Raw genomic sequence first — 13,126 nt, forward strand, 5'->3', positions numbered from 1 at the left:
CCTCTGTCTGGAGGGGAAGACAAAATTGAGAAATCATAGAATAGATAGGTTCTTGGACAGGAACTTTTCTGTGTTGACTGATATGAAGTGGTTAAATGTTTTGTTTTAAGATGACATTGTAAATTAAATCAGCTCTAGTGCCTAGGTTTTTGAGCGCCTATGTTTTAATTTGTAGTTGTAAATATACCTGTTATTTTTTTATATTTTTAATAGCTCAGAATGTAGAACTTCAGGGAAAGGCAAATGAGATCGAGAAAGCATTCCAGATTTCCCAGCAGAAATGGAAAGAAGAGTGCAGAAGATTTGAACATGATTTGGAAGAAAGAGACAATATAATTCAAAATTGCCATCAGGAATATGATTTACTTACGAAAGAAAAAAGCAGACTAGAGAAAACTCTACAGGTAAAATATTTCATGAAGAAATTTTTCTGTATTTAATATTCATTTATATGTATTATGGGCTTCCCTTGTAACTCAGTCAGTAAAGAATCTGTCTGCAATGCAGGAGACCCGGGTTTGATTCCTGGCTCAGGAAGATCCCCTGGAGAAGGAAATGGCAAACTCCAGTATTCTTGTTTGGAGAATCCCATTGACAGAAGAGCCTGGCAGGCCACAGTCCATGGGGTTTCGAGAATCGGACACAACTTAATGTGTTTTATACCTTATTTGAAGTTATCTCTGGAAAGGAAAATGCCAGAAAGCAAACAGATCTGGTTTCCTCCTCCTCCCAACTCCTTTCCTCTCTCCCTTTCTTCTTTTTTTGGGGGGGGTCATATTTGCAGGTCTGTTTTGTAATACACTTTAGCAATATGTGAGTATATATACTATTTCTTTTGTGAAAAACAGTTTGAGTTCTCTGATCAAAATTAAAAAAAACCCACTTATATGGGAATATTGTAAGATAACCCACAATCCTTTTGGTCTAGCGGCATGAAAAGTTGGAATTTTAGAAATGTTAGAAATGTGGGCCTTAGATTTTGACCTGAATATACAATAAATATAGAAAAAATTTATGTATCTGATATAAACTTCATTATATATGTAGAGTACATTGTATATGGCATGGTAGGTGAAATATATGATGACCTCTTACTGAAATTATTGTGAGCTATTTATCCTCCCATTTTTTTGTTCTTTTTTAGTTTCTAAAGTAAAAGTGTGGTTTAAAGTTGAAGTTGCCATTCACATAAAAGATAGATTTTGAATTGTTTGAGTTTGCCATTTTTTTTCCAAGTACCAATTTAAATTTAAAAAAATATGTGGTAAAAGTGCTTTCCATTTACCAAGGGTGTAAACGACTTTTCAGAATACTGGAAATAAATCTTCACTAAAAATAATTTTACAAATGCATTTGCCAAATGTAAAAGTTTTAGCACAATGGTTCCCTTACATTGTCAGCATGTCTACTTTTGATTTCCTGCTTGCTAACAGTCACAGTTGTCTCTTCTATTTACTGTAATATTCTTAGACCCTGGAACAGTGCCAGACATATACAAGGGCTCCATTCGTGTTTGAATGGGGGGAGTTTAGTGACAACTGGAACTACAAGTCCCTGGGCTGCTCTATATAAACTGCCCCACATAAGACGTCTCAGAATTATGGGGAAAGGAGAGAAGTGGTGGCAGCATTCTTTATAGTCGGTCAGCCTGCATCTCAAACCTCTTACGGATCTTGATGTGATCTTGATCATCTGTTTGGTAGGAGAACTTTGATTTTACATGATTGGCTTTGAACTAATCTGCACGGAGACCTTTGGGAGTAAAGAGGAGTCACTGTTTTCTCCTAAGGGGAAAAAGCCTCGAGGCTCTCCCTGTTGGCTTTCCAGTAGTGTTGGGAGGAGGACAGTCTTTACTTTGCAGATCCATGCAACAGTTTGTAAGGACAGGGGAGGCTTTCCCTGTCTCTCATATAAACCGCAGAATCTTTCTCCTTGTGTTAATGCAGATTGAGTTTTAAACCCTACAGTTTAGAAAATTGGGCTTCTGAGGAAACCTGCATTTTATACTTCTAAGGTTGAACCAAATTAGTAAATGTAAATGTAGTGCAACTAAGAAAACCCCTGAAGAAAAGCATCTTGCAAATACTGCTTATCTGTAGAACAAGAAATTAGTTAATACTCCAGACCTAAAAATGTTTTATTTCATTTTTCAAATTTTTAACATTTTAGAGTTTTCCTAATATTGATTTGTTGCACGAAACTTCTTCTCCCCTTTTGTAAATACCATGTTCTTTGTCAGGTTTATATATGAGTTATCAGGGACAATCCAATTAGTTTGTCTATAGGTAATTAGAGCTTTCCATATTATCTCCTTTACATACAGATTTACATATAGATTACATATATGCCCAACAGTTTACTTTGTTTTTGTCTTTTTCTCAGCATTTTGTTCAGTCCCCTGCAGTTAAGTTTTTTGGAAAGATTGGTTTAAATATCTATATTTAATATCTACCTGTATCTGTCAATACTGTATCTATATCTACCTGTATCTATCAATACCTGTATCTATATCTACCTGTATCTATCATTATATGGATTACATATATGAAATGTTGCTTGAATTAAATGGGTAACCATAGCTTCTTATTCAGATATTATTCTGATTGTCAAAATATAATCATTCTATTAATTCTTTTAACATAAATTATAGTGAGCTTTAACAGCCTATGGGTAAGGAAAGCCCTTTGTATATTTAAATTGGGGATGAAGGAAGAAAGATAACTTTTATTGATCTAATAGTAAAGCAAGATTTTATTTGTGTAAAGGAAGCATTGGAAAAACATCAGGAGGAGAAGGAGGAGATGGAGTCTCATATCAGAGAGACAACATTGGAGGAACTTAGATTACAAGCAGAACAATGGGAAGCAGAGAGAAGAGAGTTACAATTTATAGTACAGGTATTTAAAAATAATAATTCAGATCCTTCAATATGTCTTTTTAATGCTTATGATATTAAAATTTACATTAGTGAGATAATTGACTCGCCTACTAAAAGAGAAAATAATTTGTAGAAGGCCATGTTTCATTTGTAGTTACATGAAAATTTGGGCAACTGGTTCCAAAAGATACTATTAGAGTCAGGTGACTTCCATTGCATAAATTGTTTGATTTTTAAAGGACACATATACACTTGGCCTTTAGTTTTCTAGTTTAAAATGGGAGACTATTAGCAGTCTTTAATAACATAAATAGAATAATTAGATTTTGGATATTAAAAGATGCTTACAAATCATATAGTATAGTAATACTTTCTTTTGAACTCTTTTTAAGAAATGCAAATTCTTAATCATGTTTTTTTAACCCTTTCCCTGCCAACACACAGTGCAGTTTGAAAACCACTGATTTCATCTAATAATTTCTGTTATAGATGAGCAGACTGCAGTTTGTGATTTAGTCATATCATAGACTGAGTAATTAGTGTGGGAAAAGATTATGAGGCTCCAGATTCTTACTTCTGTGTATATTGCATTTCTTTAGGACATTCTATAAATTACTTTGAAGGAGAGTTAGGAGAAATTAAAACTGTTCATTCACTAATCAACTAATTTAAAATTTCAAATAAATTTCCATCATTTCTTCTATTAATTTGTGATAAGACAGTTTTTCTACATAAAATGACATTGAAATGTAGTCTTTATATAGATGTCAAAGGTATGTGTTCTTTACAGAATGAAAAATGTTCACCTAAAATAAATTTTACAGTTGCTTTTTGTGTTACAAACAGTTTTGTAAGATGAAGGTGGCCCCAAACCTGCAGAGAATAGGAGGCACCTATTTCTTTAAGAGTGAAATCTGGCAGTAAACGGTGGAAGTACTAAATTTATTGCATATGTAAGTGTTCAGAATACCAGCAATATCTACAGATTTCCCAAACCTTTGTTCCTTGGGCAATGCTTTTCTTCCTAGTCACTCCCTCTGTGAAATCTGTAAAGATAAGTTACTCTTTAGACCTCTTGGTATTTTTAGAGTCTGCTTGTAATTTTATAGTTAGTCAGTCCTCTCATTCATTCGGTCACTTGTTCCTTTTTTCATTCCCTAAGTACTTGCTGAGTTCCTGCTGTAGATCCTGAGGATATAAAATTGATTAAGATAAGATTTCTGTCCTAAAAGATCTTTCAACATGGAGAGGCATGTAAAGAGAGGAGAAAATATTGTAATATAATAATACAGTTTTAAAGAAAATGCTATGGGGTCATAAAAGAGAAATGAATTGCCTGGGAGTTTGGGGAAATTTATCACAGAGCAGAGGGCATTTGAGCTATTATTGATAATTGTCTTCACAGTTACCTAAAACAAACAAGTATACATAAGTAAATGAAAATAACCTCTTTATTTTTGAATACTCAGAAATTTCCACTACTACCAGTCAGAAGCCCCAAATTTATAAAATATATTGCAGAGATCTATATATGTGTAGATGATACAATTTTAATACAGTTTCCTGATCAATCCTCTAAACCTCACATGAAAGTATGTGGTTAAATCAGACTTTATATTATGAAGTATTAAGGGAATTTGGAATTCTTTGTCAATCTTTAATTGTTATGCGTGGGAAGAATAGGAATATATTCCTTAGTTACTGCCACCTTCTGTGAGATAGATTTTATTGTATTCCATAACTGAAATGTTCAGAACTCTGTCTCTTAATTCCTTGTCCTTTTTAACAAAAGAAAACTGATTTTCCTTTTATAAAGCAAGTTTAGAAACCTTTTCGGTTTTAAAAAAGTCTTGAGGGGTAGATGAAAATTCTCTCCTCTCTCTATTGGCTGTTGATGGGTTTAGGTTTCCATCCTGTATTTAGGTGTTAGTATCACATAGTGTTTTTTTGTGTAACTCTCTAAGGGAATTCAGTTTTTAAAATAAATTAAAAAAAACCTCAGTGAAGCCCCATCTTAAACAGACAAAGCTGGTATAATATTTCTCTCATCTGGGCTTTAGAATTTAGGCTTGTATAAAAGGAAAATCTTAATTTTATGCCATGTCTCCTTTCTTTCCCAGTAATTGAAGTGATAAATAGAGATGTACTTCTCTGGAATATTAATGGGTATTCTTAGTGGAGTTATCTCATTTAAAAAAAGTGTTTTTCATTTTTTTAAAATGCATGTCCTCTTTTGATAAACATAAAAATTCCCTGCTTCTCTTGGCATTCTTTGAAATTTCAAAACAAAGCAAAGCCGTAGTAATTTTAGAATGACATATATATGTTGATCTTGGGAAAATAGGTTTTGGTTCTATTTATTTAAGTTATTTATTTGTTTGTTTCTGCACTAGCAGGGAAACTTTGAGGATGCTTATTAGCCATGAGCTTTACTACTGTAGGCAGTGTGGGACTTGCAGTGGTAAATTGCCATGTTCTTTCCTTTGTCATTTTTATAGTTTATTTCAATGTATAACTCATCAGTAGGATTGAAAGCATTTAGAAGATGAATGTATGTTTTCATGTTTATTTTATTTCCAAAATTCTGTAACTAAGCCAGAGAATAAAATGACCCTTCGCTCATTCACTGACTAGATTTGGTTTATATATCTAGTGATCAAGTGAGGTGAGAGCTTGTGATGGCAAAGGAGTGTGGGAAATGTACATTGAAAATAATACCACAGACTGAAGGAGGAAGAGGAAGGGTTGGGAGTGGTGGTAACGGAAGATGTCAGACTCGGTGTGGGATCAGATTCGGCATCAGTGGGACATGTGCTAAGACCGCAGTTAGGGATGGGGGTACACAGCATGTCAGTGATCGCCCGGGTAAGCTCAGCTGTGACCCAGGGACAACTTGGAGTTTGTTGCATGGAAAGGAAGTATTTAAGAATTTTGTCTTAAATGATCTAGGGTAGCAAGGAGCTATTCTTTGTAGTTTCCTGGGAAACTGTCCACTGGTGTCCTGTGTAAGCAAATGATGCAGAAAGTGAGTCTGGCACTGGTACTGCCTGTTATTTCCAAACAGGAAATACCTTAATAGTCAATTTATAGAATTAAAATATATTGTTCTTATTGTAAAAATGCCCCTAATATAGGGAACTTTAAAAACAGAAAGTAGAGGTCTGCCCTGTTACTCTGCCCACTCTAGTCCTACCCCTCATCTAAGGGTATATAAACATATATAATTACATAAATATGCCTCAGTAATATTTGGTGTCCATCTTTTAATTCTTGCATTATTCTTGTAGTGCTTGCGAGCTTTTCTGTTATGTGGGAGTTCCTAATACGTTTAACAAATCCCTTATTGATCTACATTTTATTTCCTTCAAAATTTTTTGCTTTACTTTAAAATGATTCACCAACATCCTTGTCTGTGTCTTTGGGCTGTCATACAAGTGATTCAGCTCTGTAAATGCCTAGAGGTATAATTGCTGAATCTTCAAGTTTTGTAATTGTGATAGGTATTACATAAAGTTACCAGTGAACACTATTTTTGATTGTCGAACTGTGCTGACTTTGGGGATTTAGAGAGATAACCGTGTACTGGACTAAGGTTGTAACTATATCTACGTTGTTTTATTTCATAGGTTAGGAAGGAGGAGTACTTTAACTCTGATATGTTTCTAACTATTTTAATCCTTCAGACTTGAGACCTTATTTTGGGGTTCAAGAAATATTGCTTATATAAGTGCATATAAAGAATTATACTTTTGGGGCTATGTTTCTAGAAGATGTGGAAAGAAAGGAAGTTTATTTTCTAACAGCACAGTGTGGTTTATTTTGATGTTAAAAGTCAGTTCAAAAACAAACTCCATTTTAAAATATTTTAAGTTCAACACCTCCCTCTAGTGGGAAAAAAGAAACTCACTCAATTTCCCCTACCCTTCAGTCAGTCAGTTCAGTTGCTACTGTCCTACTCTTTGTGACCCCATGGACTGCAGCAACCCAGGCTTCCCTGTCCATCGCCAACTTCTGGAGCCTACTCAAAATCATGTCCATCGTGTCAGTGATGCCATCCAACCATCTCATCCTGTGTCGTCCCTTTCTTCTTCCACCTTCAGTCTTTCCCAGCATCAGGGTCTTTTCCAGTGAGTCAATTCTTCACATCAGGTGGCCAAAGTATTGGAGTTTCAGCTTCAGCATCAGTCCTTCCAATGAATATTCAGGACTGATTTCCTTTAGGATTGACTAGTTCTATTTCCTTGCAGTCCAAGCGATTCTCAAGAGTCTTCTCCAACACCATAGTTCTACCCTTCGTGTGATTTAATTAAGTTGGGATCACCGACTCGAAGGACATGAGTTTGAGCAAGCTGTGGGAGTTGCTGATGGACAGGGAAGCCTGGGGTACTGCAGTCCATGGGTTCTGAAAGAGTCGGACATGATTGAGCGACTGAACTGAACTAATGTGATTTAATTTTTTACACACACAGACGCACACTCACTCACTATAGGGGTCCAGGTAGCTTTGGTTTGATTAGAAAATAAATTCTGTGACAAAAAAATAAACAAATTTATTTGGGAGGAGGCAAGTTAGTTTGGATGTATAACTGCATGAGGTATTTTATAGTTCTTTTGTAATTTTCTTGTATATTATAATGCACCTCAGACATTGATTATATTGACTAAACCATACACCTATAACAAGTATCTGAACATATAAAAATTAATAGGGATTGATGTATAATTAATTAATGCCCAATATAGCCAACCAATACCATTAATATTGCCAACATTTACCATCTAGATCATTTAGCGTTTGTCATATTTGCCTAAGAATTCATAACAGACAAATTTTATGTCACTGAAGACTGAATCATTCACTAACACCCCACCCCCACAAGATAACCATCCTTGTGAAGTTGGTATTTAACTTTCTGTCTGCAAACATTGATGATATTTATTTATTTATTTATTGTTTTGTTTTTTAAATAGTATTTTGTGTATTTATAAAGGATGCATGCAGTATCACACAGTATGAGTCTTTGTCCAACTTTTCTCCCCTCTTCTGTTTTTGAGGTTTAGCCCAGTTAATAAACTATCTCTGGTTCATTCAATTTAACTGATCTATAGTGTTTTATTATATGCGTAATCATAATTTATCCATTACTGGATTGATTGAGACTTAATCTCTTTCTAAGTTTCAGTTATTTCAGGCAATGCTTCCATAAACATCAAATATTTTTATTTGGGATGTATTTAGTGTATATGCAATTATTAGATAAACTTTATGCTAAGTTATTCTCCCAAGTGGTTGTATCAATTTAAGGGAAGACTTTCTCTTCCCTTGAAGTCTCTTGAACGCTTGGTATTTTTCAGATTTGATTTCTTTTGTGTTAGAATGTGTGTGAAATTTCTCTTGCTTTAATTTATGTTTCCCTGACATTACTCATGTTATGTTTATTGGTCATTCATGTTTCTTCTTTTGTGAACTGCAATTTTATTTTTTTCCCTTTATCCTTTTTGTTTGTATATTCTTATTGATTTATAGGAGTTTCAAATACATTTGATAACTTGCTCACTTAAATCCCATGGCAAACATCTTTTCCTCTTTGTGGAGGCATGGAAACAATTTATATTGTGTGCAGTTTTAAATTTTAATGTAGTTGAATGTATCAGTATTTTCTTTTATTGATAATACTTTTTAATGTCTCATATAACCTAAAGTCATAAAGAAAAATTCTTTTTCTGTATAGAGTATGAAGGAAGGTTTAATTTTATTTTTTTCTGAATGGATAACCAAATGTCTCTGTACTAGTTATTCACCTGTCTATGCTGTTACCACTTATTGATTTAAAATGTCATCTCTGTCATAGATCAAGTTCCTTTATAAAATCTACAGTTTGGTTCCTGGTGCTGTGTTCTGTTTCACTTACATGTTGATCTGTTTCTAAATCAATACTAAATTGTTTTATTTGCCATGGCTTTAAGAGTAAATCTTGATATCAGATAAAGCAAACTCCCTTCTCCATATTCTTAATATATTTTCTGAGGGAGTGGGGAGGAGGGTTATTCTTAGCCTTTTAATCTTCCATGTGAGTTTGAGAATTGACATATTGTTTATATTCCACCAAGAAACCTTGTTGTAATTTTATTGGAATTGAATTGGATTTATAGGTCAGTTTGCCATAAATTGACATCCTTAATTTCTTCTGCTTTCCACTCTTTTTTTTTTTTTCTGTTTTTGAAGAGGTTTCTTCAGTTTTATATTGCAACTTTTCTATTGAATTCCCTTTCTGCCTTTAAATTTTTTAATTTCCAAGAGTTGTTTCTTCTTCTTTGACTATACTTTTATATAGTAGACTCTTCTTGTTTCATGTTTGTAATACCTTATTTTTTTTTTTTTGTAATACCTTATTTTAACTCTCTGTGGATGAAAGTCATACTTGTTCTGAAGGTGGTTCCCCTCCCCCTTCCTCCCTAGATTGTCTTTGTGTTCTCTGAGTGTTTGATCCCATTTGTCTGAATTTCACATGAAAAGCTTTCCTCAAATGTCTGGTGATCCTTGGTCTGTGTGTTCATGTTTAAGAAAGAAGCACTAAAAAGCTTGTGTGTGTGGAGCCCTTCCATTTAATTGGAGAACCTTTAAAAGGCCAGAATCTGTAGCTTTTTCCCCTTGGCCTGGTTGTTTCCCCACAAAGGAGCCTTCTAGTCTCTTGCTTGTCCTTATAGTACCTAAGTGTAGGAGTCAGTGTTCTGGGCGCTGAAGAGAGAAACAGCTATGAGGTCTCACCCCCCACAATTTCCCAGTCTCCTCTAATTTTTAATAAAGTGTCTTATCCTGTCCTTCAGTTGGGTCTGGTTTTCATGACCTCAGAACCTTTTTGGATCAGCCTTATTGGTTTGCAAATAAACGCTCTCTTTTTCCAGAATGGAGAGGGCCCTTTGTCTGGGAGGGAGGTGGCAGAGGAGATCTGAGAACAGTGCTAACTGCTGCTTACAGAGGCTTCCAACAGTGTTCTGTGTTCACTGCCACTCCATGGCTTGGCTTCAGGGGTAATTGCTGCTTCCAGTTTCTGATTTTTTTTTTTACAGATGTGAATTCAACTTGCTATTAGGCCCTGCCTTTTTTGAGTATTTAGCAAAGTTGAGAAAGCTGAAACCTATCACTTAATCACTTATCCACTTATTTTCCATTTTCCAAATTCGCTTTTGACATCTCTTGTTGGCTGTCATCTCTTCTGTCACTCATTTTTATTCTGTCTTCATTTAAGTGGGATTTCAGGAGCAAGCAGAGATAATTGGATAGGTTTGATCCAGTCAACTTAACTGGTGATATCCTCTTTCTACTTATGACTTTTTGAGACCTTATAGTTTCCTTTTCATTTCATATTTGAGTTCTGGTTTTACAGAATGTTTCTGTTATGAAAAGCAGCCAGGGTGTTGGGTTTCATAGCTATAGTTCTTTTTTTCTTTCCAGTTTTATTGAAACATAATTGATTCTCCTCCTCCTCTTACATGCGTGCTCAGTCCTGTCCTATTCTTTATGACACCATGGGCTGTAGCCTGCTAGGCTCCTCTGTCCATGAAATTTTCCAGGCAAGAATACTGGAGTGGGTAGCCATTTGCTACTCCAGGGGATCTTCCAGACCCAGGGATTGAACCCATGTTTCTTGTATCTCCTTAATTGGCAGACAGATTCTTGACTACTGCACCATCTGGGAAGCCCAATACAATATGGTATTGTTAACTGTGGTCAGCATGCATACATCATATCTTAATATTCAATTTATAAAATCTTTATAAATTTTTTATGGCATATAGTATTACAGTCTTTCCATTATACTGTATTGGAAACATTATTGAATTAAAAAAAAAGCAGTTAGCTTGTGATGATGGACTGATACTCATTTTCTCCATTTATAACACAGAGACATATGGTACCGTAATGTAATTCTTTGAAAGCAGAGTCACAAAACAGTGAGAAAACTAGCTCATTGTTAATTTTACATTAAACAACACTCACCTTGGGCTTCTCTGGTGGCTCAGCTGGTAAAGAATCCACCTGCAAATGTGGGAGACCTGGGTTTGATCCCTGGGTTGGAAAGATTCCTTTGGAGAAGGGATCAGCTGCCCACTCCAGTGTTCTGGCCTGGAGAATTCCATGGACTGTTTAGTCCATGTGGTTGCAAAGAGTTGGATATGACTGAGTGACTTATCTCTCACCTCTTATCTATTTCAGGATAGGCTATCTACTTTGGTACAGATCTTGCACGTGATGTCCAACATGGATACTTGGTTGATGATAACCCAAAAGCATCTCATACAGTTCTAGCTCTACAGATATTAGATTGTCACATGAAAACACATATACACAATAGATAAGTTTATTAACCGTGTGCATGTTGATTATTTACTGTATGCATGATGATGATTATTATTAGGTGGAAGTGAATCATCATAATGGTCTTCATCCTTGTCATCTTCATGTTGAGTAGGCTGAGGAGGAGAGGTTGGTGTTGCTGTCTCAGAGGTGGCAGAGGTGGGGGAGATGGAGAACATGAAAGGGGAGGCAAGAGAGGCAGGCGTACTTGGTGTAACTTTACAGAAATACATTGTCATTTCTGATTCCATTTTTGCTTTTTCATTTTTCTGAAAATGTTTCTATATGATACCAACCTATCTTTCATTGTTTGGTTTAGTTTCAGTACCCATGTCATAGAAGGTTCCATGTTGTGAAAGAAGTCCTTTGTTGTTGTTCAGTCACTAATTCGTGTTCAACTCTTTGCCACCCCATGGACTGCAGCCCGCCAGGCCTCCCTGTCCCTCACAGAAGTCAAAAGCAGTCTTAGAACCAGCACCCTTTTATCCCATTGTCTAACGTCAGTGTGTTTTCTGGCACTGCTTCTTCTGTGTCATCTTCCTCATCATCTGACACTGGTTTGGAAATACTCATCTCCATCAAGTCATCTTCTGTTAATTTCTCTAGTGTGCTGTTTATCTTGAATTTCTCCAAGATTTATATCTTGAAATCCTTCACTCCCCCCAGTCTTTTTCTGTATCTGTAATCTCTTTCATGATTTCCTTGATTGACTTGGTCATAAATTCTGTGAAGTCATGGATAACATCTGGACATAGTTTTCTCTAGCAGGGATTTATTATTTCAGATTTGATGGCTTGCACATCTTTTTCTATAACAATGGCATTTTTCGATGCTGTAATCCTTCCAGACTGTTATGATGTTGTCTCTATCAGGACTCTCTTCCATAGTACTAACCACCCTTTTTATAGAGTACCGTGTGTGGTGTTGTTCAGTCACCCAGTCGTGTCTGACTCTTTGCCACCCCACGGATTGCAGCCTGCCAGCCCTCTCTGTCCGTCATCATCTCCCGGAGTTTGCCCAAGTTCATGTCCATTGCATTGGTCATGACATCCAACCATCTAATCCTCTGATTCCCTCTTTTCCTTCTCCCCTCTATCTGTCCAGCATCAGGGACTTTTCTAATGAGTCAGCTGTTCACATCAGGTGATCAAAATATTGGAGCTTCAGCTTCAGCATTAGTCCTTCCAATGAGTATTTAGGGTTGATTTCTTTTAAGATTGACTGGTTTGATCTCTTTGCTGTTCAAGGGACTCTCCGGAGTCTTCTCCAGCATCACAGTTCAAAGGTATCAATTCTTGGCGTTCTGCCTTCTTTATGGTCCAGCTCTCACAACCGTACCATGACCGTGGAAAGACCATAGCCTTGACTATACGGACCTTTGTTGGCAGAATGATGTCTCTGCTTTCAAACACACTGTCTAGGTTTGTCATAGCTTTCCTGCTAAGAAGCAGTTGTCTTCTGATTTCATGGCTGCAGTCACCATCTGCACTGATTTTTCTCAAGAAGAGGAGATCTTTCACTACTTCCATCTTTTCCCCTTCTCTTTGCCATGATGTAATGGGGCCTGATGCCATGATTGTAGTTTTCTTAATATTTACTTTTAAGTAGACTTTTTCACTTTCTTCCTTAACTCTCAGCAGGAGGTTCTTTAGTTCCTCTTTGCTTTCTGCCATTAGAGTGGTATCATTTGCATATCTGAAGTTGATGTTTCTCCTGCCAATCTTGATTCCAGCTTGTAACTCATCCAACCTGGAATTTCTCATGATGTGCTCAGCATGTAGATTAAATAAACGGGGTGACAACAGACAGTCCTGTCATATTCCTTTCTCAATCATGAGCCACTCAGTTGTTTCATATAGGGTTCTAACTGTTGCTTCTTGATCCACATA

At 35.9% G+C, this 13,126-nt stretch overlaps 1 protein-coding gene across 8 annotated transcripts in view; it reads left to right on the forward strand.

The window, feature by feature from the left end:
• Positions 1–13,126, forward strand: part of CCDC171 (coiled-coil domain containing 171) — a 327,536-nt gene that overhangs the window by 23,383 nt on the left and 291,027 nt on the right. For 7 of the 8 annotated variants that reach the window (XR_011492812.1, XM_070480539.1, XM_070480537.1 and 4 more), the window contains exons 5-6: positions 214–404; positions 2,766–2,897. Coding sequence is in view for 7 of the 8 variants with exons in the window: in XM_070480539.1 (XP_070336640.1) it covers positions 214–404; positions 2,766–2,897 (323 nt within the window). In the remaining variant the exon portion in view is untranslated. The remainder of the gene's footprint in view (positions 1–213; positions 405–2,765; positions 2,898–13,126) is intronic. The other variant, XM_070480544.1, reaches the window with a different exon arrangement.

This window comes from Odocoileus virginianus, chromosome 18 (assembly GCF_023699985.2).
Source record: "Odocoileus virginianus isolate 20LAN1187 ecotype Illinois chromosome 18, Ovbor_1.2, whole genome shotgun sequence".
Classification (NCBI taxonomy): domain Eukaryota; kingdom Metazoa; phylum Chordata; class Mammalia; order Artiodactyla; family Cervidae; genus Odocoileus; species Odocoileus virginianus.